The 26,875-nt window shown below is 37.8% G+C and overlaps 1 protein-coding gene across 1 annotated transcript in view; it reads right to left on the bottom strand.

Annotated features, from left to right (window-relative positions):
- RFX4 (regulatory factor X4) overlaps positions 1 to 26,875 on the bottom strand; it is a 101,197-nt gene that overhangs the window by 32,351 nt on the left and 41,971 nt on the right. The window contains exons 4-12 of the mRNA XM_080393392.1: positions 22,719 to 22,780; positions 17,534 to 17,747; positions 16,624 to 16,701; positions 14,575 to 14,738; positions 12,187 to 12,287; positions 10,321 to 10,379; positions 8,596 to 8,740; positions 5,193 to 5,291; positions 3,597 to 3,710 (exon numbers count right to left, since the gene is read on the bottom strand). Of these exons, the coding sequence (XP_080249518.1) occupies positions 3,597 to 3,710; positions 5,193 to 5,291; positions 8,596 to 8,740; positions 10,321 to 10,379; positions 12,187 to 12,287; positions 14,575 to 14,738; positions 16,624 to 16,701; positions 17,534 to 17,747; positions 22,719 to 22,780 (1,036 nt within the window). The remainder of the gene's footprint in view (positions 1 to 3,596; positions 3,711 to 5,192; positions 5,292 to 8,595; positions 8,741 to 10,320; positions 10,380 to 12,186; positions 12,288 to 14,574; positions 14,739 to 16,623; positions 16,702 to 17,533; positions 17,748 to 22,718; positions 22,781 to 26,875) is intronic.

Genomic DNA, 26,875 nt, shown 5'->3' with positions numbered 1-26,875 from the left:
TCAAGTATATCTTTAAGTACTGAAATGGATCCAGCTGTGGCTGGCAAACCACACGCTTCTTGAGGAAAAGGTAACAAGTCATTCAAGAGACTGTCATTACAACAATAAATAGCATTTGTCTCTAGTTTTCAGGAGCTGACAAATCATTGCAATGATTACCCAGTTAATGTACAGTAAGTATCTGCAGCTATTACAGATGCTACATACAGCAATTATGTGTAAGTAGAAAAACAACAGTGAGATTTCCAGATCTGGAGAAAATCATGGAGCTTCTATTACTAGTTACTTTATAAACTGGACTTATTACCCAAACACTGCCACCAACTGTGCCTTTGATATGCATAGACAGGAAGGATGAGGGAGGGAGGCAGGCAGAGAAAAAAAGGGAGAGGGAGCAAGAGGAGCTTTTTTTTCCGCAAGGGATTGTTTCAACCTGCCCATGCCACTCTGCTTAAAAGCTTTGCAGAATCAAATCTCTGTGCCAGCCAGTCCAGTGCCAGGTATTCCAACTTCTTCCAATCTGATTTCTGTATCATATATATCAAAGATAAAATAATGTTGTCCTGTATATAGTAAGGATCCCATCATTTAACACATTATTTTACTTTTTAAAAATATTATAGTCTGAACATCTGAGCATATATATTGTTTGAAGTGGAAAAAAAAGTTAAAAATCAGTCCACTGAAACAGTTCACAATGCAGAAAAAAATGAAAAACTTTTCATCTAAGACCAAAGGTATATAGATGTAAACATTTAGAATAGTAAAACAGTTTTTGTTTCTCCCCATAGAACTCACTTAAATGCATACATTATTCTAAACAGCTAGAAGGAACTGTGTTAAGTTAACACAGAAGGTTTCTGCCATCTAGCTCTAAACTGTTTACATTCAGGGATTACTCTTTTGGAACTTGCTCATCTCTAATTCATAAACAATGTGTCAAATGGCCTTCAGTGAAAAAGTAGCATCATTAATAAATTACTGTAAATTTGTGGCCATGGCTTAAATAACATCTAGGACATTCTGGGGGAAACAAGGTAGGGATAGCCCAGGTTTCTGAATGATAGAATGAGGATATGTTTTTGGTGTCATTCTCCCCTTTGAAAACCTGAAGGCTCAGATGTCCTCCTGTCTCCACTGGCACTGCACCTGAGCAGGGAAAACTCCACCCTGTACGAATAAGGGTCAGAACAGGGACTGCATCAACACTTGTCACATCACCTCCCAGGAGGGAACCCACCTAGCAGGCTGCAGACCTCTACAGCTCAACAAATGATCATGTGGTTTGTATAAAGTGAAATAGTTTCAACAGAAAAGAGGAGAAAACCCTCCCATGGGACAAATCCTCTAGCCTGTTGATTAGAGATCTTGTTCTGGCAGTGATTAACACTGCTTCAAGACTGCTGAGGCAGGCAACTGTGGTCTAAGCACCAAAATGTGACAGATGCAAAATAATTCTTTTTTATTTTACTTTTTAAAAACCAAAGATTTCTGAATCTGTTGAAAATCCCAAACTCTCTCAGCTTCACACTGAGCACAATAGTTGTTTTTCTAAACTCTTGCATTGGCTACCAAATTGAAGAGCAGTGATCGATCCAGTTCTAATTATAACACTGCATACATATGAAAAACACATCAGCTATGACCTTTCTTTCCCTGTCATCACATATAAACATATAAAATTAATGTTCAAAGGTGCGTGTCCATATAAGAAGATGACTCATGCATTAGTACACACAGATATACTCAGTGAACTAAAAAGACAAACCAAATAAACCCAAACAAACAAACAAACAAAAAAATCCCTCAAAACCCCAAACCCTACAAACTTAGCTGAGCAGTTAAAGTTCTCAAAAATGAGAAATTCAAGAGCCAAATTTATAATAGGGATAGCAGGTGTTATTTTGGTAGATCTGATATATTATATTGTGGTAGGTCCCAAACTCAAACCAATGAATAATTCTCAACATTCTCATTTGCTTGCTACATGGCAAATTCTTAAATGTTTATGTTAATAGGTAAGGAATCACAGCTGAGGAGCACTGTACAGACTGTCCAGACAACTGGTGGTCTAATAACTATTTGAGGAATCTCTGTTTGATTAAAGATGTTTCAGTGATTGATGCTCTGAAACAGAGAATGCTTGATTAGATTACAAACATATCCTGAACAGGAATAAAAATAATGCTGTACTGTGCAATTCAGTAGCAATAACATATCCTTGGGGGCAGTTTAATGCCAGCATTTCATGACTTGTAACAGTGCAACCTCAACACAGCACTAATGCAGGATAATTCTTCATTTGCTGGGTACCAGTGTGTTTCACAGGTTGAGATTATGTCTGCAGAGAGAAGCGTAGCAACACAAAGTGCTAGAACACAGAATTCAGCATTTATACAATACTCATGCAAAGGGGTTTTTGGATACTGGAGAAAAGTATACTGTTAAGCAGCATCAGCTACTTTTATGCTCACAACAACAGGAAAAGCTGCAGTGACTCAAAGAGAAAAAGAGTTCTAGGGGAGGTGGAAAATAGGTGTGACCAGGACACTGGTGCTGAAAACACAAACTAGCAGATGGAAATCATGATCATCTTGGGGATGTTCACCATCCTGATGTCTAATGGCGACTCACTAATACCTGTCTAGAAAACTCTTTACAATGGGAAGCCAACGGAAGTAGTTTCAGGTTAAAATAAAAATACAGGTCATATTGTGCCTATCTGATAGTATCTGAATTTATGCTATTAGATGGCTCTAAAAGCATAAAGGGCATCAAAGCTCAGCTGGCAGAAAACCTTGTTCAGTGCAGTGCCTTCATAAATTCATTCATTATTAATCTTCTACTAACATATTCAGACAAATGTGCAATTATGAAAATCAGCCCTCATGCAAAACGTGGTCCCAAGTGACTGTGAATGTTCTCACTTTTGACATGGCAGTCCATTTTCAATCATTCCTGGTTTTAACTGATTTTAATCTGAATTGTTGGTATCCCAGCATTCAAGACAAAGCCCCCTTTGAAACTGTATAGAAACGCAACATGTTTTTTCATTTTAAAAGTGGAAGTCTGTTTTTCCACTCTGACTGAATTCTAAAAGAATGGAAGAGAATCTGTCCAGTGTATCGAATCACACTCATTTTGCAAAAACTATTTTAAAATGCTATGTCCTTTAAAAACTGAGCTGGCAAAGTGGTTCACTGGAGAGCTTTTTGTCCACTTCAGGCAAAGTCATCTCTCTTAGCATAACGTGGTCAGAATGATTTGGGTAACCAGCCTCACTTTGCACTGAAGTGCATTAGGGAATGCTCCTGTAAGCAACTCCTCCAGCTGACCTGTGACTGATAACTCCAGCTACTGGCTAACAGCAAACAGAAGGAAGCAGTAATGTTTTCAGCTCCCCCAGCTAGATCTTGAAGACAGACATCTGCCTGAGCATTACTTCCAAATGTCAGTAGCTCCAACTCTCTTTTTAATAGAGCTCTGGACATGTGAAAACCGGTTATGTTTTCACTTAAACAGTACATTACAAGCCAGGATACAGATTTTTTTTTTTTAGTCTGTGGCATGCAACTATTACAACAAAATCAAAGTACCAAAGCTGGGTGCACTGTGCAAAGTCATGTCCCGAATCACTCGAGTGCCAAAACAGGACCACATCAGGAGGAACTGCTGAGCTACTTTCTTTAGAGAGCCTTGTCTCTTGGCAGCTACCTGCAAGAAAACAGATAGATGGAGAAATTTTTTATTTCTACTTCTTGATACAGCTGAATAATGCACATATTTGTCTTCTTTTTTAGTACTGACAAACCACTTAACATCATCTTTACATGAAAATAAACTCTAACATTTTTAAAAAACCAAAAACAATGTTACACAGAAAACCACCTTGTAACCATACACAACTTTCAGAAAGAGGAAATCATAAAGTATTATTCAACACCAAGACTGAATCTCCTTTATAAATAATGAAAGGACTCCCAAAAAATTGATCTGATTTTCATCTTAACCTAATTACTTATGTGTTCATTATTGTTTCCTAGTCAAGGAAGCAATTTAAAATCAAGAATGCTTGATCTACACTGAAAATTTATATTAATATTTCAAATAAAATTTACTCTTGAATATAATTTTTTTCTTTCATGTTTTTATTTTTGTGAATTCACATAGTCATTTTACTAGGAACAATACTTTCCAGAAAGCACACTTTAGGCATCAATTCTTCAAAAATTTATTTACTATAGCCATATGTGAGTTAAAGAATTATGTTAATCCAATCAGCTAATAAAATTCATGTCAAGTTCTTTATGAAAATTAACAGTTATGGCCTGAATTTCAAATTACATTCCACTCACTAAAAGAAAAGTTCCTCAAAACAATCAAAGTGTTCCAAGTAATTTGGGGAATTATCTGTTGTTTTCTGTATGCTTGCTTTTTTTTTTTTTTTTTTTTTTTTTTTTTACTTACATCTTAGCTTTAACAACTCGAATGAGGAGTTGAAATTCTAACAGAACATCCTAATACAAAGTACAGCTACTGACAGAAGTTAAAACAGTCATTCATACAGCTTCATACTCCATGTAAAATTATGGTGATGCTTGATCCCTTCTGAAAATATTTTTTAAAGATTACTAACTTCCTGCATGTACTTAAATTAAAATAAAATATTCTATTATTTAAATTTGGTTTTAATTTAAAAATTATTTTAAAAAAATTATTGGTATCCTAAATCAGCTCAAAAGACAACATAAATGTGTCCTTGGCTGAATGGTAATGCAAACTTTCATCCTTACATTTGAACGTATATAAATGAATTAGCTAGCCTAAATATCTTTTTCATTAAAATCTTAAAAGGCCAGACTAGATTATGCTTTTATTTGCACTGTGTCATTAGGATGACTCTGAACTTATCTCTCCATAACTGTGAAATAGAGATTTGATTTGAAACCTCAGCCCTGTTCCATTCTTGAATATGGTCTTTTGGGGCAGAACAGACAATGGCAGAATAAAGCAGAATCCTGAATGTAAGCAGGTGTCCATGAAAACTGGTGAGATTTTCCCCACTGCTGCTTTACTCCTGCTGATTACCCATGCCTGGCATTTTTTTTGCCTTTTTTTTTTCCTCCCCGAAAATTCTGACATAAATAGAGCTCATAATACACATCAGTAACTCAGGTCCTTAATCCTGCTACCAACCTTTACAACACATCTGTCCACCATGGAATCCAGCCACTCGATGTACGACTCAATGGGGGACTGCTCCTCCAGAAGGTGATCAAACTCTTGATACACTGGCAGACAAAAAATAGCCCTCCTCAGTACTTGGATTTCATTTCAAACAAAAGAGAAACAAATCACAAAAAGCTGCCAATATTATCTTGAGTTTGTTGTGTTTTTTTATAATAGATTACTTAGCTATAACAATATATTGGTGCTGACCCAGTAAGTTTGCTTGGTCTCTTTTTTCTACTGAAAATGATGGACTCATTGGAAGTGGTATTTTAATGTAAGCAAATCAGGGCCTATTGTTTAAAATGAATCTTTTAATTTAAGCTTTGGCTGTCTGGTGTGCCCAGAAGTGAAACATTTATAGTGTTCTCTATGCAGAGTGCAAAGCTATGCCTTGACCCTGGTGATGAAAAAAGGTTATAAAATTGATTTAGAAATGCATGAAGAATCTTCTAAGCATCAAGTGGATGAGTATCGTTGATAGGGCTCTTATCTGTATAATGCTTTAGTTGCAAAAACATGATTTAACTGCTGCAAATCATCTATTTGCAATTCCAGAAACACACACAAAGAATTTCCATAAACTTCTACTTCTTCAAAACAAATTGCTACCAATGCACAAATGCTATACTTAATTTATCAAGAAGAGTTTCAAAAAGCAAACTGTGTACTTTTTAACGTCTCCCAAGTACACACATTCATATTCTAATACAGAAAGTAAAAACAACCAAGTCATCCAACTGCAGCTCTTAAAAATGCAAGTAGCTAGTTTATTTATGAGAATCAATGGCTGGAAGAGAGAGACTCATGTGCTTTGACACCTTAAGAAGCTATTCTTCAATTCAGCTAAAATAAAAGGCCTGGTAAGTCAAGAAGAAAGATAAAGATACTCTCTACCTGCTGTGTTACAGGATGATCTCAATGTGCTATGCATTCCCATTTATGCTTAATTATAAATAACAGGAGGACGGAATTTCCCACCATAGGAAAGGTAGGGGGGAAGGTGGAGGAGGCAAAGCTTAGAGATGATAGCTAGAGAAGTGAGCGAGAGAGGCTGTCTGACAATAACACAAGGAACAAGCTCCCTGGTCTCTAAATTGGATCAGCAAGGTGAGCAGGAATGCACTCCCTTCACAACTGACTATAACTTTGTTCCACTTAGACTTGCAAAGGCTGGATGGTCAGAAACATTAGTTGGGGAAGAAGGGAAATAATGATGTTTCGGCCACCCTTATCTTGTTTCATTGTTTTATTGAATGGGCAACCTCCCTTTATTCAGAACAGGATCACAGAGAAATCTAAATGTTGTCTCCTTACCTGAGTATTTGGCTGGACAAAAACTGTCTGATACAACAGATGAAGTAATTCATATGCTGTGCAAAGAGGGGAGCAAGAGTGGAAAAACAAATCAGTTGCCTGCTTCGCCGCTGGAGCAATGCAACTGTATGCAACGACCTATTTGAGAAAAGTAACTGTTTAGCCTTTAGCACCTGTTAAAAATACCTCAGCAGGATCTGAGTAAGAAGGAATAAAGAAACCACGCTACCATAAATAAATAAAGAGACAGCTAACATACAAAGCAGGAAGGAGGTTCTCTTATACCCAGTGATTTTTCTGTTTCTCTCTAAGCTTGCTTATAGGCTTATAAACACTTTTTTTCCACTTACAGTAGCTGAAAATCGTACTTTCTTGATTATTAACACCAAGAATGTGAAAGCAGGCCATAATGCCATGTCATACGAGTGATACAGAGTGTGACCTTTGAAAAGATCTTTGGCCAAGTAGAATAAACATCAAAGATGGGGGGTGGGAGATTCTAAGTTTTAGAGTAATCTCTATGTATATCTGCACATCTCAGTGGAATCTCATTTCATGATGAACATTCATACTAGGTTACCATTTCTAAGTAATTGCTTATTAGACAATGCAGGCTTAAAATATGGAAAAACGCGTTTAAAGCCATTAGCATTCAGGAAAATCCATTTGATTTTGTTACACATAAGTTTGTTTTTAAATAGTTAGCACATATATGAAAAGCTTTCCTAAACAGTAAGGATTTTCCAAATGAGAGCCCAAACTGTTGCTGTTACTAGGGATTCTAACTTTGGGAACCCTCTTTTTTGGCCAGTTGGAGGATATTGGGTAGATACTGAAAACATAACAGACGACAGAAAGATGCACCCAGCTTCTGGACTCCAGTCTCACTGTATGCTACCTTCCTTGCTGCCACATCAAATTTCTATCTCCTCAAAAAGGAACAGGGCCAAGTCAGGAAATGACTCAAGGGTTAAGAAGGAGAGAAAGAGTACCAAGCACCTCTCACTGGAAAACAGAGCTAACAGAGAATACAAAGCCTGTTCTGGGGAGAAGACTTCTAGTGTTAACATGGTAGAACCAGTGCCAAAGTTAACCTTGTAGGGTCCAGTGAATGTGTGAAGGTGTCACCCCTTCTCTTCACAGCCACTCACTGAAAGAGTTAGCCCACTAACAAACTACCCCTGCAGGGCGCCCACAAAGTGGTTGCCCAGGTTGCTCCCCATTAAGGCTGGTTCTGGATAAAAGATGACTGGTCCTCCTCAGGAGAGAGATGGCAATACAACAGGTGGGCTCACAGGGAAGTGAGGTTATGAATGATGCTAAAGACAAAGCCAGTCACTTCTGGTGCCTCAGAAGGACAGACTCAGCATGCTTAGGGGTACACCTAAACTTACAATCATGCACACTTGCTGGACAATGCAAGTTAAATTTTATTTTGCAAAAGATCTTGGACTCTAAAACCAATTTGCCAACATCTCCAAAGTCACTTTTCAGTTCATGCCCTTCACTATACTAAGCAGAGTCTATATTAGCCAATGAGCTTGCTCGATATGGGACTTCTTATAAAAGTTCAGGGTGAAAGCTTACCCCATCAAATGATCTTGTTTGTGAAAACACTGTATAAAATGTGGCCTTTTACAAATAAAAGTTTACAAGGGACTCAAATACACAACCACTTTAGCATCAAAGCCATTCAAAAGACAGCTGTCTTCCAATTCTACAGCAAGAGAGATTGGACTTATCAGATTCAATGGTTAACTCATAGATATAATTTGCTCAAGTTCCTGGAAAAAAATCTTCATGAATTTGAGTGCAAGTTTTGTGCCATTGGCTGTTCTGGATACTAGACAGAAACTTAATAGAAGAGTGCCCAGTTCTATGCCTCAAAGACCCTGACAGGGCTTTGCCTTACATTTTGATAAATGTCTCTGTAATTATCTTAAGCCTCCAAGCAAACCAATGGGTACAAAACCAGTGTTACTTTCCCTGAGCTTTGTTTCCAGCAGGAAACCAAGTTCATTTGGATTTATTTGAGGGTTCTGCTCTTACATTGTATGATGAGCTTTCTGTGTTCCTCCCGTGAGTCCTCCATAGTATAGAGAGTTTGTTTGGTAATGCTATTCAGATCCACATTCCTCCAGTCCTCCAGCATTTGAAATGTGATGTCTGCGCTGTGGATCACCGTTCTTGATGCCTGTAACCCAATCTATTCATTAGTTCATGGTTTATTAGGTTAAAAAATAGGCTTTATCCACTTTTACGCTTCCTTCATGAGGCTTTCTAAGTTGATTCTCCTCATGGACCCCCACCCACCAGCTTGATGTCTTATAGACATAACAGGGCACTCTACAGAGAACTCCCAAGTCATTTTGACTACTTTAATCAACTGCAAGTATCTGGATTGTATTCACCACAAACCCTGATAAGCAACCCTAATCTGGTGGTGCTGTTGCTATATTCCTCAATCTCCAACAGTGCTGTTGGTTTTCTTGACCAACTTCAGTTCAAAACCAAAAAGCAACAAGAAAAATCAAGCCAAAACCAAACAAACCCCACTCTGGTTTGCACCCTCCCCTCTCCCAAACTATGAAGACTCTCATTCTTTCCCTCAGCCACATGAAAAGGTTAAACCTCATTTGCCTTCACATCAGATCTGCTTCTTGGCTGGCTGAGACAGGGGCCTGCTGCTGAAATTTGGGAGGATGGGCTGAGAGTAAAGGAAGTGACACAAGATTACGGTCATATAACACACACTAGATCTCTCTAAGTTAAGCAGAGATGATAACCCACACTAAGGTTATCAGCTTCCCCAAGGAAACGATGCATTTGAAGAGGTCTTCATGTAAATAAACTGTTTGATCCCAGGTTTGTTGCAGAAGTTGTGGTCTCTATATCTTGATTTCCTCTGAATCTCTATGGACCTCCAAAGTTCAGTGATGATTCACTACATTTGGGGAAAGGTAGCACAGGTATCTCTGCCTGCACCACTAAAATAATGGAGGAAGCAATCTACAAAGAAGTCCTTGCAGGAGTGGGTTTTTTTTCCCCCAGAGCTTCTTCTGTGACTTCATCAGTTACAAGGTTAACCTGGGGTGCTGGATACATACACCTTCCAAAAGTGGAGCTTCTATAGTGTGATAGGGAAAACAAACTGTCTGCTCCAATACATGGGTGAAATGTCAATGAATTCAATGTGTTCTCACCCTTTTTATCCTACACAGAATTTGGCCTTATCACTTTCTGATAGGTAGTTGCAATCTAAACTTAACTGGTGAAAAACAAACACTTCAGAGTAGTGTTCATATTCATTTGCCTTGGTTGCAAGAGTATTTCTATTTAAAACCCCAGTGGTTCACATTTTTTGTTTTTTACTAATTTGCATTTGATTTATAATAGACAATTAGACGAGAGATTTATTGTCAGGCATATAGAAATTTCTCTTGCTTTGAAATAGACCTAATACAAACTGCTCTGAAATCAATAGAATGTCTCTCATTTATTTCCTGGAAATGAACCATCTCTTCAAATCAAATAATAATTTTGGTTCATAAAAGTATCCTGCTTAATTTAATGATAAGGGGTTGCCAGTTGTCTAGAAAAGCATTTTTTGCTGATTACTTTTTGATTTTTAAAAGATGGTCACAATAAATATTCAAGACAAACTGCTAACATGATCTCTTCCACTTTGAGCAAAGTCCAGCCTGCCAATTCATAAAATTATTTGAAAAGTCATTAAAAAATGATTCACAAGACTTGGGTAACGGATATATTTACTTGGCAGAGATGATTCAGTGATGTCTGTCGCCGAAGTATTTGTGAGAATCTTCTGGACACTGCAGGAAAGAAGAGATACATATTTACATACTGTGCTAAATAAAGAAAATTACTTCTTAAAACAGTAATTAAAATAAGAACCAAAAAAATATATCCAGTTTCCCATACAAGATTGTGGCTATACAAACTTCATTCAAATATCCCAGTTTTAACTTAGTTTAAACCTTGACCTAAAACCTAAAATCTGGATGCTCAATCAGTTTTACAGAGGCATATTACAAGCAATGATTTATAGATGCTGTGAATAATGAGATGACAAGAGAAATGTAGAGGACAATGAAAGAGCTTTGCTTGTTCAGCATAGCAAATTTTCTCTTGATACACAAAAGAACTGAAGACCAGAAAGAACTACTTAATAGAAAGAAAAATGTTGATGCAAGAACGGGCATAAAATGACAGCTACATTATCTGTGGAAATTAGAAAAGGATGCTAAATCTTAATGCAAATGAGTTTTGGAGGAGTCTTTTGACTGGACTAGTAGGACCTAAAAATCTGATATAGTTTCAGGTCGAATTTGATCAAAGTTTCTGAAAGCTATTATATGATGTACTAATATGCTATGGGGCAAGATGGCCCAGGAGGTACTTGACAGTCCTCCGCTCTTATAGCAATTTCCAAGTGATATGAGCCTTGTATTAACATATTTCCTATACCTGGAAAACAAACTTTAAAATGTTGTATGCTCATCTTTTGTCTGAAATCTGTGGCACAGGAACTGCAAACATGACCAAGGCTTGCAGTTACTCCTGTCGGTACGTTCACTGGCTGTGTACACTATCACAAATTCTGACGAGGAGGAAACAATTGCAGAAGCAACAAAGGCTCATGTAAAAGGTAGGATACACTCAAGTTTTTCCTTTTACTAAAATCTCCAAAGACTTACAGAACTATCCAAACAGGCCTTAAACATGGCCACAGAGTAGGTTTTCCCTCTGCACTGTACATGGAGGCAGTTAAAAAGAACAGTTTGAGAATGATGAGAAAGTTCATTTGTCCATCTCTTTCTCTCTCCCTATAAGGTCAGAAAAGATTTTGCTGTTGCAGATTCTCGAGATTTTCGAGCTGACAAAGATGTGAAAAAGCATATTCTTAGTTCTGACTCTGTGGAACTTTAAAAATAAATCAGTAAACAGTGCAAAAAGCCCTGAAATTAGTTGTTCCAACTTACATCTTGACTGTTCCCAGTAAAATATACATCTAATTTTCCATGCTGATCAAAATAGTTAATCCTTCTCCTAAATTAGTTTTGTTTTGTTTTTTTTTTTTCCCCTTTAACTTTGTGGTGTGGAATTTAGTGCTCATGAAAGGCAAAGAACTGAGAGCCGTGAAATAAAGCAGGCTTTATCAATAGGTGATGTGCACTGCAGGCATCTACAAAGCACATCTGAAAAGGACTAGTGCCCTTTCCTGTGGTGACAGGGTAATTTGATCTCCTTCATTTTTAACTCTGGCACTTTTTTGAGTAAGGGCCTCAAGCTGTATTCAAATTGTGCTAGCCTAAAGGGTTGTTTAATAATTTCCTTTGCCTAATATCATCCCTAATGTTTGCTTAATATCAACAAAATTAATTTCTTATCAGAATCCACAAGAAAGGAAAACCAATTCTTCTCATTTTGAGCAGTCCCTCATATCACTAAATGAAATTGGTTCTCATGAATAAGCAGAGATTGTAAGTGAATTCAATATTTATAATGCTGACATGTTTTAATTCCTAAAAGAACACTAATCTCACTTCCAATTAATTTGTAATCAATAAACACCATCCACATCCCAAGTTAACAGGAGAGAGATTGGGCAATACATACATTCAAACTTAATATTTCGTAGGTTTTCTGGTAAATCGTGGAGAGCTACTTTCAGCCACTCATCCAGTTGCTTTGCAAACTTTCGGATCACCTGTGTCAGACTGAAAAGAGAAATCACTACATCTGAACAAGTTTATTCTGTGCTTTATATTATAAAAACTGTGAACATGTGAAGATTGTGAGTCAATTATTTACAACTCACTATTATGCAGAGTTGCTAACACGGTTTGTAGGTGTGAAGAAGAACTTCTGAAAACATTTGTAAGGAAAGGGAAACATATCACCACAATCAAGACCTCACAAAGAATGCAAGTCTCTGTATTGCACTGCTTTGATACTTACAAACACTATTCTTAGCTTGAAATAAAATCATTCCCACTCTGTACAAACATAAAAATGTAAAATCAAAACTGTTTAAAGAAGGCAATAGATCAGGCTTTGGATTTCAGCTCAGCTGTGTCCACATTTATACAGATGTGCACAGAGATGTGCAAGTGAAGCAACAACCAACTGTGCTGCATGCTGAGCCAGTGAGTGGGTAATGACGGTGGGGAGGAATTTCCAGGCCAAGCCCACACAGGTGGGGGAAGCAGGGGCGGAGCAGGACCTGCCTGCTTAACTCTGCACAGTACAGGAACTTTCCCAGACAAGTGAGATTTCTCTTCTCTTACTACTCTTTCCTGACGGCTCCATCATTTCCTGCTAAACCTGGTAGGCAGTTCATTCCGCCCTTCTTAGAACTGCTTAGTATTAAAAGACAGTTTTCAGGAGCAGTTGCAGGGTGTTGTGCAGGGGACTCTCACAGTTGGTTCTGCCAGACTGAGCTGTGCTGCCTATAGCAACACCCAAGATACACAAATGAGAGAGAGAGGAAAGATGCAAGGAACTTCCCCTCTTTCAGACAGGCAGCTTTTTCTGTTTGTACTCCTAACACACTGCACTGAGAACAGAGCTGGTAAAATAAACATGACCATAGGCTGCTCTGCTCCACTAAGACACCTTAAGAGGACAAGGAATAGATGACAACTGCTGCACCCCCTAAAAAGTGGCTTTTCTGGACAGCCAATACTTGTTCCCAGGAAGTCCCTCAGAGGATTCTGGCTGAGTCAGCAAGATTTCCTTCAGGAGCTTCCATTGCAATGCGACCCTTCTTCACCCCCTCCAGTGCAGGCTATGGCTTAATAGCCACAATCTGGCCCTTTATATGCATTACAAAAGTCTATATTCACACTCAAGTCTCTCCTTATTTGCTATGAAAGAACTAAGCAGCTTGAGAAAAGGACTGCTGTTCTGTTTAATCCTTCCAATGAAATAGATTTGGGGGGGTGGGGAGAGGTGGTGAGGGGCAAAGCCTGTAAAAACTTATATGTCTTATCAAGCAAAGTCCATGCTTATAACAGGTTTCTTGTGGAAAAAATACTTTGCCTGTACTTTAGCAGTTATGCAGGGTGTATAGGAGAGCAGAACATCATCTTGAAAACATTTGCCATGATGAGAGATGCTCTAAAATCTTGTGAGCCAAATACACACACCAATAAGAAATCCTAGAGTAACATTCTTAACAAATTACTCAACCTCAGGAACACATCAGTCAAATAATACTAAAGGTGTACACATATATTTAGAAAAAGCATTTCCTGATATTCATATTAGGAAAATGAAGGGGGGAAAACAGGCTGACTGCCCTCAGTGATTACACTTTTTGCTGTGAACTGTTGATCTCTGTCCTGCTTTACCTATATAAACAAGACTTCTTAATATTAATAATGTGATCCTGAAATAAACATGTATCTGTTCTTCATAGTTGAGGATTTAAATTAAACCAGCTTGTCCAAGGCTTAACAAGTATGATCTTCATGTTTTATACTCCTGGCAAAGAGAATAACAATTGGGTTCCAAGAGTGTATACAGAGGCAAATGCTTAGGTTTCTGTGCCTGAATAGGCATGTGAATATTTACAAACAGACCAGCCAGGTCAGCTCCTCTTGTCACTATAATTCAGAATACTGTCATGTTTTTATCCCACACTAGCAGAAAAGTGTCCAAAATTTTCAGAAGACTATGTGGCACTCTGCAGCCTGCAGATTTCTGACATTCCCTGAAAGCTGGGAAATGACTATCAGACTGATGTCAATAAACCAAGAAGAAGGTCATATTCTTTATCACACAAAAAATAACAAGTTTTTCACAACACAAGTCTTGTTAAAATCTGAATATTTCTTCATGAACATGTCAGCTTTTCAACTCCTTGGAGTTGACACTGTGATTTAAACTCAGGAAATGGGGTAGCAGCAAGCAGCTTTCTGAGAACAGGTGTCATTCTTGAAGAAAAGACATGTAACAAAGACAGCTGAGCTCAAAGTGGTCAGTGCTGCTAGCTGTACTGACCTGTCAGGTAATGCTTGTAGTACCGTTGGCATCAAAACTCCAGAAATTGCTTTGTATAGAATTGAATCACAAACTCCCACTATATTCACTACAGTTGAAGAACCCAATACGGGCAGCATATGAGGAGGCATCCCTTGCCAAAAGTGCAGAAGAAAACTTTGAACCTGAAATCACAAGAAGAAGCAGGGTTGTTTAAATTAATAATAATCAAAGGCTACCAACACCATTTTCTTTAGATATCCTGCTTACATAGCATTTGTTTCAGACCCAAAGCTGGATCAATGGTGTAAAACACAGGAAAGGCATATTCCTTAACTAGACAGGCTTATACTGTAACGCAGCACAAAATGGGATAATCAACCAAAGGGCAAGGAGACACTCTGAGTTGGTGACAGGGTGTCTTTGTGTTATTACAGTAGAGGACCCATGGAAACCACCATATTTTTATATTCCATCAGTAGCTGGTGAGTGTAACTCTTTGGCTTCCACATGTCAAGCCTTTTTCTCTCTCTTTGCTCTCTGTCCCTGTATACAAAGGAATGCAATCTAGGACTTGGTGTAGGGAGGGAGAGGAGGACAGCACATGGCTTACAGGGGTCAATATACCATTTTCTGTCTTCATTTTGGAAAGAAACACTACACTTTTATATTTATTCTTTCCTCCACTATGAAGGAAAGAGGAGAAAGAATGGAGAAAGACAAAAAAAAAAAAAATGGGGAGGAGACTGCAGACACAGTAAAATATACCTGTGAAAAATTTCATTTAGGAAGTAAAGGTGTTACTCAGTGAATGATATGATCAGTTCTACAGGGGTCAGAATGCACCAGCATTCATAATTGATAAACTTTTGCACACAATTGTTACTGAAACAAGTAACCACGCCAGCTGCAGTAAATAATATTTGTCATTTATATATTGTTGCTGCTCAGCCTCTTATCTGCCATTGATTCTGACAAACAGATCCCCTAACAAAACATAACATCCTGTTCTTAAGGAGGTATTCTGAGATTTATGCAGCAAAACTTCCTGAATATGTGTCACATATTTCTCTCACGTGGAAACATCTAGTCTGAGTACAATGACTTAAAAGAGTCTCAGCTTTAAAGCAGAAGAGTGTGAAAATCAAACAGTGAAAGGAAGCAGGGAATTTCTTGCCATTGTTCAGAAGGGAAAGTCAAAATACCAGTTTCCTTTGATTTTTTTCTAGGACCTGGATGTCATATTTGAATCCTGCCCTCAGCATCTCTATAGATAGATTTGCTTTCCTGGACGAGAGGCCTTCTTCACATGTAATATAAAACTGTTTACATTTCAGTAACATTTAATTTTTCAGCTCTAATTATAGAGCTGTCTGCATGCACTGCCATAAAACCTTCAGATTCAGTCAGATAGATATGCAGCAGGTACAAACCTCATCCACCTCTAGTGGATCGCATCAACCACTGAGCAGTGTATGTGTTCCCAGCGGCACTGCAGTAAAACTGAGCAACTGGAGACTTCAGCTACAGCTTTCTGGGATATCTGGGAGGCTGTAGGCCCCCCACTGCCTCGTGTCATTGTTACTAGACCAGCAGAGCCCACCATTTTGGCTGTGGCACCTGCCCTGTGTTTGTGCTGAGCACTCAAAGGAACTCCTTCAAACAGAGCTCAGTCCCATCTCGAAGTTTAGAAGAAGATGGTTGTGGACACAGTTCTTGAGTTGTAAGAACTGGATTGACCAACTTATCGTAAGGCTCTATTGCTACCTTAATCTTGCTGGAGAATGGCAGAATTAAAATATTCCCATTGCTTTCATTCCTCTATTCATACAGTGTTACAAGTGAGATTTAACACTATTGTCATATATTATATATACAGGTATATATTCATTACTCTTATTTATTATTTTTATTATTCATTACTATATACATCATTACTATTATTCATTACTCATAAAAAGGATCAGCCACTGCAAAACCGTAAGTTTGTAATATCACATTCAAAATAAGCTCTCAGATCCATTAATATCATATGTATCATTAAACTACAATTGTAGTTTCTAACCATACCTCATCAAAGTTTGCTCTTATTACAGTGTCTAGTATCCTCTGACAGTGAGTTCTATACATCATAATAAAGGTAGAAACCTGAAAAAGAATGAGAGAGAGACACACAAAAGATTATTCTACTTTAAGAAATCATCTTTTAAAACTATCAGAATATAGAGCACAAAAAGTAAGTTTTTTCTTATCTTACCTATGCACAATTGCAAAAATAATGAAATCGGTTAGTCTAGTTGGTTAGATTAGCTTTAAGATGAGTTTTCTTCTTAAAAGTAAATTCTCCCTTTGAATTCCTGTATTTTTCTATGTCAATGGGGATTCTTCAAATGTAAGAGCAAAAAGCCTCAGTGAGATCAAAGACGAGAATGTGGCCCTAATTAGGACATAAAGAACTATAAAACCCTATTCTTTTGCCCACTTTACATTGATACTACACATGTGAATAGCATCAGAAAACTATCAAGCTCAGCCAAGAGCAGCCAGAGCACTTCTGTCATATGTGCAGATACGATTCTTTTAATTTCCAGTCTAGAAAAATAAGAAATGCACCAAGTCTCTCTCTGCTCAAGAAAGCATCAGAACTGTTTTTCAGTTTGCCATCAAGTATGTTCGCAGATTAAAGAGATATAACATATTTGAAAACAGTTACTCTCAAACTCATCTGCTGTATGTAATGTAACTTTTTAAAAAAGTGTGCACAGGCTTTAGAAATATTGTACAGCTGATAGTGTCAGCTGCCTCTTTTAAGGGAAAATATTTCTTCCTATTATATGAAGTAATTAAGTCCCCCATAAATAAAGTCAAAGCATTATTAAACTTACTCTAATTTAAAGTCTTCATATTTTAGATAAAGCTTTCTTCCAGAGCAGGGGAAAAAAAAGCAAGACAAGCCAAGAAAAGATTTCCAAAGTGTTACCTTCTCCTCTGGCAGACTGGCTGGCAGATTTAGATCTTTGACATTTGGAAACTCTGGCAGTAACGTTCCCAGTTTGGATCGTGGTGAATACGCCACTGTCTGTTTGGTTACTTCTTTTTTTCCTGTTTCGTTCACCCAGGCTGCTCCTTTTTTAGAATACATCACATCATAATACTGGGAGTTTTCTTTCACTGCAATTCCATAATAATGGTACCTGATACATAGAGATGTATATTTGATAAAACATATTGTTTGAAAATTTAAAAAAAAAAAATGTGGGGGTAAGAGAAACTGATAATGCTAACAACTTCTACAGTACAACATACTGTGCAACAGTTGTATATTATTAACAAGCATTGATTCAGGAGCAGAACATTGCAGGAATATATTGGGCTTCCAATTTTCATTCCTTCTGGGAAAAGTAGCTCTCTTCAGAGTTAATAAAGTTGACTGTTGCAGGGCAGGGAAATAATGGACTTCTATTTTTTTTCTTGTTATACCAAAAAAAAAAAAAAGCATCTTAAAGCTACTTGTTGGCAAAGCTCTGCTGTGCAGCTGCTCCCTTAGTTTAGCAATAAGCAGAGGTACAGACCCTCTGGATTGTCCCTTCTGTTGTTACAGTGATTCTCAGACTGTTGAGGGCTGGTTTGATCCCTGGAAAGCACAAGTCTTTATTGCAAATGAGTTGATCAGAAATTTTTCAAAAATCGAAAACACTTCAATGAAAAGAGAGGGTAGAAAAAGGCGTGTGTTGGAAAGCAATGAACGATAGAAAATGTACAGTTCAAAATTATTTGCTTCATAACTTAGCATCAGCACTGGGTTTAGATCAGTGAGGGATGCTACACAACAGTGTAACTCTGTCCGTGCAGACCACAGTGGGAATTACCCAGTGTGGCTGTGCTATAAAAATGCATTGGTGGCCTTATGGCACAAGTTTGCACTACAACATAGCTTTATTATACTTGTTAATGGAAGCACTGATTATCCAGTCTAATTCTTGCACCAAAGCAGCAAAGGTAATCTTAGTCCTTTTATAACTTGCTAAATTTTATTCCAGTGTCTCAGCTGTAGGCACCACCAACCCATCAGCTAAATTTTTAATGATTACAAAAGGCACCTCAAGATTGTATTGCTCATATAGTTTTGATTCACCTTACTTTCCTAGAGGGATTTTTAAATGATCTTCCAGTTCTCTCCTTACAGCCTATCAAAAGCCTATTAGACCGTGATGAGACACTGTCTTCTGGATCCCACTATGGTGGCAGGAGAAGATACCATCTTCGGGTGTTTGCTGTATTCCCTAGACAGTTACCAATTTCAGAGTGCTGCCAGCAGATCTGTTCACTTGAATGGACCTGAGTTTGCTTTAGGCAAAATCAGGTGGTTTTACAAACGTCTTCAAATAAATTAGTGAAAGAGTAGCATCTAATTGATGGCAGTTTAACTCAGGTGACTTTTTTCTCTCACAGTCATTCACCCACAGATCAGCGTGTGTCATAATCTCCAGCAGAAAGTGGTGGCAAAGAGCTGGAAGCCCTAATCTTTTCTACCAGCACAGACAGACTGAGAGGAGGCCTGGGGAGTTGTGGCAGAGATCTAGTACATGGCTCCCTTTCCATGCCCACGAAGGATGTTCCATATTGTCCATTAAAAATAAAAGCTATCATGAACTCAATATTGAATAACCCAAGTGAGATTTATTAAAACATTAAGATGACATGGTACGAATGGGATCTCCTAGTTTCAATACTTTAGAAAGCCACGCTATTGACTCCAAACCTGCCCATCAGGGCTTAGGCCAAAATGTGTATTCCACGCTAGAAACCAGGCTCCAGATTGGTCCTAACCTGTTAAAGGTGGCTAAGGGGAAGTTTGTGCTGACACTGGGGTTATAACACCAGCTGTAGAAGTTTAGCTTTTTTACTTGAATGGTAACAACTCCAGCTTGCAGCTCGAGTCCACAGTTGGTCTCTAGCAGCTGTCATGCCTGCACTGCACCTAGAAGCCATAAGGCCCACGCACGTCCTGGGCAGTATTCAGGGGTAGGAGAAACCTAAAGGAAATGCTACAAGAAGCTAGCACCACAAATTGCTGAGGGAAGGTGGGGAGGAAAGGGAAAAGGCTACAGCAAGCAAGCAGAACTGCAAAAGTTCAAGACTGAGAGGTTTGTATAATTTAAACAGCAATCAGTCTCATGTCAAGTTTCCTCTTAAATCAGTTCAAGAAAATAATGAATGAAAGCCTGGAAAATGTAGAATTTCACTGTGCATTATTTAATTTCTGGTATAGCACTTGGCAGTAAACTACATAAAAGAGTTTTCCAGGTAGCTTCAAAATCATGTAGACAGCAACAGCCAAATTAACTCCAAAATTTTTCCAGATCACTTCTTCCTTCAGTAATTTTACCATCCCAAATGGCAAAAATTCACTGGTGCAGCTTACAAAGATTCTTCTCCAAGCAATTTTCTGTATTTCTATCAGAAAAAAACCCCAGCTTAATTCAATAAACAGGGCCTGAAAATTTGATCTGTAGAAGAATAACGTACAGACAACACAATCATTTTTGTGGTAAATATTAGCATCCTTTTCTCCATGGATCTGGTGTCTGCAGCACTCCTTTAAACAAAGAAGAAAACTTCCCTTCACACCATGTAGTTTCCATCAGTTTAACTAACCTCCTGTGTGCATAATTGAAGTTTCAAACTAAAGTACAGAAAGAAATCAGCTTTTAGGTTAGCTGCCTTGTCATGGCTTACCTGTGGTGGAACTGGTTTTAAGCTCAGTGCAATAGAGAACAGCTGCATGCTTACAGCAATAAACACAGCTGCAAAAAAAGAAGCCTCACAACCAATGACCAAGAGCATAGCAGCATTGTAGCTCTGATCTTTGTAATGTTACAAGGCAGCCGTGCTATAAAAAGTTTGAAGGCAGAATAGTGTGAAGTCAGATAATCTTAACCACTTCTATGGCCAAGTTTCCTTTGGAAGTAGTAGGGAAGTGGAATGAAAATCATACTGGCAGCAATTGGTTACCACAGTTGGCAATAAAGGGCCTGAAGTGTTAATGCCTAAAGTAATTTCTTTATGTAACACTTTGTTGGAATGCAGTCAGATGTTTCTGAAAACAAAAATAGTGTTCAATTACAGCTATGCTGGGTCTAGCAAGGAATGTATTTATTGCAATGAAGTACAGTGTACATGTAGTGTGTGTTTATAACTCTCTTCTTCATTGGATCAAATGAGAATGACTCCTCCGTATGCTATAATCTTTGGGGTGTTAACCACTGACAAAGATGTAGGCATTGTCTTTTAGAGCAGAAGAACTCAATTTCATTCATACTGAGTGATTATGATCTCTTTCACAGGAGTGACCAGGGACTCTCATGGGAAAAGGAATTTGCAGAGCACAGGCAGCATGCTTTACAGAAACCCCTTCTTATTTGCTAGATAGAGGGCAGAACCATTGCAAAGGTGGCATGAGAGGAGTATGTGACCTGAAAACCCCTCTGACAGGCATCCAGGTTGAGGGAAAATATGCAAGAAATATTAAGTCTCATTGATTTTTAGCCTCATTGAGAGTAAAGAGCCATAGCTTTTGGAGATGCAAGGTACCTTCAATCGGCAGATCAAGAGCCCTCTGAGACTCCTGGAGCTGCAGGAGGAGCCCAGTTTGGAAACAGAGCAGTACTCATTCATTAAACAGGAAGATAAATAACAAAGTTATAGCCATGTCAGTGATTTTATGGCTGACAGCAGGTACTGTCATATGAATGCTTCAATAAAGCAACCTGTGCACACTTTCACTCCATCTTTATGAACTTCCACAGGACTTCTATTCAGTGCTAAATCCTGATTCTCCGAGTCCAGACCTGTCATGCTTTCCTAATATGCTGTTGAACTAGCCCAGAATTTGCACCTGAGAGATTCCTGGCAGTTTTTTTATGAGTGATGTTATGGTAGGTCTGAATTTGTGTTTGGGAAGAGATTTCAAATATTCTATTAGCTGTTTAAATACAGGTGCTCTAGAAAAAGAAAACTATGTTATAAAGATTAGGAAAATCTCAAGATGGGGGAAAGAACATTTGGTCCCATCGAAGAGACACTACATGGCATGGACCACCAGTTAGAAAAGCACAGCAAAGTTAATTTTAATGGCATTTCTTTTAGCATCTTATTTTCTTTTTTCCTTTAAGGAGTGGGTCATTCTAGCTTTAGTATATAAGCTCAAGTCTCAGCATATTTGTTTCTCAGCATCTAGCAATATTGTGTTTCCAGGCTTTGTTTTGAAAGATAAGCTTTACCAGCAAAATTTTGCAAACACACTGTCCCAGGTTTTTGTTTTCCCCTCCATAGTTTTCTGCTTGTGATCTACAGAGACTACCCTTAGACTACCCTGTAGGATTCTCTGAAAGCTAATAAAGAAAAGCAGATATTATTTTTCTTAGGGGGATTACATTTGCCATAAAAAGAGCCAAAGCTCCACTTGAAAAATTTCATGCAGTCCACAAGCAGAAAAAAGGATAAAAACATCACTGCATCCTCTCTATAAATTGGTAGAACCACATCTTGTCAACAACTGGAAAAAGTCAAATGTCCCAGGAAGTGCATTTTTCTTTCTGAATCAATTTCTTATTCTAAAATTAAGATGAACTGTTTTCAGGAAGCACCCTTTTGGGTAAGGCAATAAACTAATTCCTTGATCACTTAAAGATATGTTTGATTTCATTACACAGGAAAAATGGTGGTTAATTCCAGGTTTGTGGACAATTCCAGTTTAGACCAATGTATGTTCCTACCTAAATTTCAGATAGCATTCTGCCACTCGTCCTCTAAACTGAAACATGATGTTAACCAGCTGTCATTCTCCAGCCTCCAACAGTAGCTCACTACTCCTGGGTGTGAATGTCCTTTAAGTTGTGTAAAGTGAGTCAAGATGAAAAACATTATAGGAGCAATATGGAAAATATTGCTGATGAAATCAGTAAAAGGCATCTGTTAGACTACCTTTGCAGGATCATTGCTGAATCACTAGGACAATATAAAGACTACAATGGAACCTCCATCAAAGTTGGGTTTTAAGTCCCCAACTGGACAAATTATTCCCTGATTTTATACCATTCTATTCAGTAAAGCCAAAGCCAGATGACGGCCTGTACAAGATGACAATACCATATACTGCTTACTTTGATTGGCCTCTGGTTCCAAGTCGTCTTGTTGTTAGCTGTGGAAACTGTTGCCTTATTATCTGCAAATAAATAGAACTGATATTAGAAAAAACTGAAAAGCACATTTACTAATATTTAATTTAATATAGACTGTTAAGACAGAAAACCTACTGTAAAGTCAGCAATATACATGGCAGGAGAAACCAGAAATAAAACTTTTGATTTTTTCTTTTATTTTTGAAAGAGGGGAAAGAGACTTTGAAGTTCAGTATAATACCATTAATTTAAATAAAGACTTTCAGAAGTTACTGGAGTAGAATACATTTCCTTAAAAATCTAAGATCAGGTCTCCCTCTAAACTAAGGAGGCTTGTACTTAGCATTGCCCTACTACTTATTTATGTCTGTTTGCAGAATGAACAAACTCAGTTTTGCTGCAAATAGAGGAAATTCTCCTTTTGAGAGTCTTGGAGGCCACAGTTCTTTAAAGACCTTCATGATCCTGCCATTAAACACTCCTTTTTCTAAAAGATGATTCCCTGAAAAGATTTTGGTATTTGACAGAGGCACCCCTTCTACCAGGGAAGATTCACTGTTGCATTTGTAAAGATAGCACATGATCGATTTGTCCTCTATGGAAAACAAGTGCATTTCAGAAACAGCAGGGTATCATCAAGAATCTGGACTCTAGTCTGTTAGCAGAGATTAAAAGAATGTTGCCACTGTAAAACAAAACTTTAGTGCCAGATGCATTTAAGGAAATGGATGAATGAATGTAGATTGTGCCCTCAGTAATCAGAGCCTCTGTCAACCAGGTTAGTCCTGATGAGAAAGCTCTGTGAAGGTGGTGTTCAGCACCTCACAGAATTGAACCTGATTCTCAGTGTGGTCTGCAGTAGGAGGAAAATTCTTCTAGCAGAACAGTCATGCAAGAAGGACTGCAGTAAGTCTTGAGGATTCACTTGCAAAAAGAATTTCTTCCTTTTTAAATTATAGTCTATTTTAATTTTTTTTATTGTATAAATTGCTAAATATTTCCTCTTTGAGGGGGAACATGGACTAGTATTAAAGGTAAACAGGCATACAAGATAGATATATATGTATATATAACTGCTCAACTAGAACAAAATGTCAATTAAAATTGATTAAATAATATAGATTTTTTTCTCCATTAGCCATTTTGCCACCGTGATAAATATTTAATCCTGATTGATGACTGAAAGCTCTGGAACAAGTATTTGGATCAAAAGGTGCTATATAAATAAAGACATTACAATGTCACATATTTGTCCATTTCATCAGTAATATTTTCTTTTCTTTTTTTTCTTTTTTTCTTTTTTTTTTTTTTTTTAGAAAAGTACAATCATGTTCCCTCTGTATCATGTAAAAATTGAACTGTGTTGGTTTCCAAGAGCTTTGCACAACGTGGCCGATGTCAAAAATGCAGCATAGACTCAGAGTCGCTAGGTTGTTCAGCTTTAATTTCTGGAGCAAAACTTCAGCAAACAGTAAAACACTTTTGTGGAGCTGTGAAAGTTCAGCCTAGCTGTTTGATAAATGAGCAGACAGGCAAGCAGCCCTTCTTTCTTTTTTTGTATGGATTCAATGAAGCCTGCCTAAAGAACACCACATGCTGTTCCAGCTACTGATCTAACATTCCGCAACATCTCAGCCTTCCAAATTCCCTTTAATTACACATTAATCCCACCCCTCTCTCTTTCATTTTCTGCAGACAGGGTTGGGGGCTCCACAAGGCTGTGGGAAAAAAGCAGTGTTGAAGAACTACTTTCTGAGGATGGGTTTTTGGGGCTAGGGGATTTTTTAATTATTTTTTTTTCTGGTGGCAGTTGTCATTCAGAAAATACCATTCCTCTCCAAAAGCTGATTTTACAGAAGTAGCCTCGAAAATAAGTCTTAATATTAGAGATTTTTGTTTATGCTATTTTTTCTTTTAGAACGACATGAACCCATATTACTTTCAAGTCTTTCTAGTAGTGATGAAGTGTTACAATGCACACTGTAAATGCTACTTTATGAACCATATGCCGTGGGAGTTCCTGGGATTTAAACAGATCAGCCAATTTCTACATACCAGGGCAGAGGTGATCAGGAAAAGAGAAGAATAATGGAGTTGATTAGATGATCCTTTTTTCTTTTCTTTGTTTGTTTCTTTTTTAAATCTGGCACATTTTAAACAATGAAATACACCTTTCAAAATACAGCTGAAAAGTATTCATCAATTAAAATAGTCTTTACAAATAATTTACAAAAAAAGAGAGAATAATCTAGCACACATTTAGAAAAAATGAAAAAATGTACAGATTTTTTGATCTAATGCTGCATATGTAAAATATGTATAACAAGACAAACTCATGGTTGGGTGCTCATACACATGAGCATGGGTATTTGTGTTTGTGTTTGGAATAAAACGAGTCAAGTACTAAATGAATGAGCTGTTCATATAAATGTTTATATTCAGCTACATTCATACAAATCCCTGTGTAATGATATTGCCAAAGGCAGTGTGATTTCCCTGAAAGGAGAGAGGAAGCCAGATCAGGCAGGACAAAGTGGAATTCATTGTGTGCTGAAATCAATGGAAAAAGCAGAGGGTCCAAAATGTTGATTTTTAAATCATACTTTCAGCCTGAAAAGTCACCCTGTAAAATACATCATCATTGTGTTTCATGTTTATTAACTTTTAAAGACCTACAGATAAAATTAGTTCATTTTACAGCTGGGTGGGAAGGGAAGGGGGGTCCTAATTGTTGGACATGAAAACTCAGGTTTGGATCTGAAAACCAAGTTGGATCATTTTCCTTTCATCACTGCAATGGGGTTGCACAAGCGAACGAATCAAGACCAGACCACGCAGTCTGAGCTGCTTTCTGAAAAGAGCCCAGTCCCTGTTTTCACAGCAGCACTGGCTTCTCAACAGAAGCAGTGGTAAAAAGATCTCATGGGTGGTATTATCCAAGGGAATTTTTGAGTGAATGGGCCTTTTACCATTGTCCTTCAACAGAACTGAAATTTCATCTCATACTTCTCCAAACTGACCACAAATTCAGTTGCCCTATGAGATCTGTCAGATCTGTTGAGTAGAAGGGTACAGGCTTTACATTTTCCAAGCAAATTTCTACCTAAATTATGCAGTAGTTTTGACTATTAGGCATTATTTTATGCTACTTGGCTTTTTAGTGTTGAGACAGATGTAGACCAGAAATTTCACATGCAAATAACTTCTGTCCTTACTATATTAGCCTCAGAAACCAACTCCCCTTCAATTTCTTTCTTGGTTACTAAACTTCAGTTGTGTTCTCCCTCTCTTTATTCTGTGCCTTGCTCAAGATCTGACCTCCCTTCTGCCTATAGAAGATCTTGTATGCCTTTCTGGATTAAAAAAAAAAAAAAAAAGATATATTTTCTATTTTATCTTGCCTTTTTATCTTATCTTTTTGCAGCCCCATAGTTCTTTTGGTGATTGCCTACCATATATGTAAGAGCCAGATAGAAGTCACTAAATTATAAACCAACATACATATAGTTTACATGTTTTCAGGGAACCAGCATATCAAGTCACCATTTGTTCAACATTTTTGCAGACAATCCTGATCCATGGTTTTTAGGAATGCCTGTGCAGGTGAAATATAAGGGGACTTCTTTCTTTCTGACAGGCAGTAAACTTTCCACTCTGTATGTATGGGGCAGCCAAACTGAATGCAGGAAAGAAGTCTTCTCATACCATTCTCTCACACTGAGATTACAACACTGGTAGTACAACATTCAACATATATTGCACAGATCTTGGAGCTAACAGGATTTTTATCCCAGTTGGGCTTTTTAAACACAGTAGAGGTGTCTGAGTAAATTTGAATTTTGGGTCATTCTTAAAATAATGCAATAAAAATTAAATAAGTTGAGCATCCATGCAAAACACAGAAAGCTTTATGAGCAACAACTAGAAAAATGCACTTGCTCTGTAAAGGTCTGTATTGTAGTCTGCACTAACCTATTAACCTTAGACATGGCAAACTGCAGGAGCTCTTCTTTTACTCACAAATGGCTGCAAAGGTACATTCCTTCATCCTGATTACTGCCAGCTGTAATTTCTGCCACTGCATCTCTCCTCATCTCCAGCACTGTGACATTCCAACACAAGCAAAGCCAGCCCCAGCT

This window comes from Falco punctatus (genome assembly GCF_963210335.1).
Source record: "Falco punctatus genome assembly, chromosome: 6".
Taxonomy (NCBI): domain Eukaryota; kingdom Metazoa; phylum Chordata; class Aves; order Falconiformes; family Falconidae; genus Falco; species Falco punctatus.
Note: the sequence above shows the minus strand (reverse complement) of the source record. Positions and strands in the feature narration are given on the sequence as shown.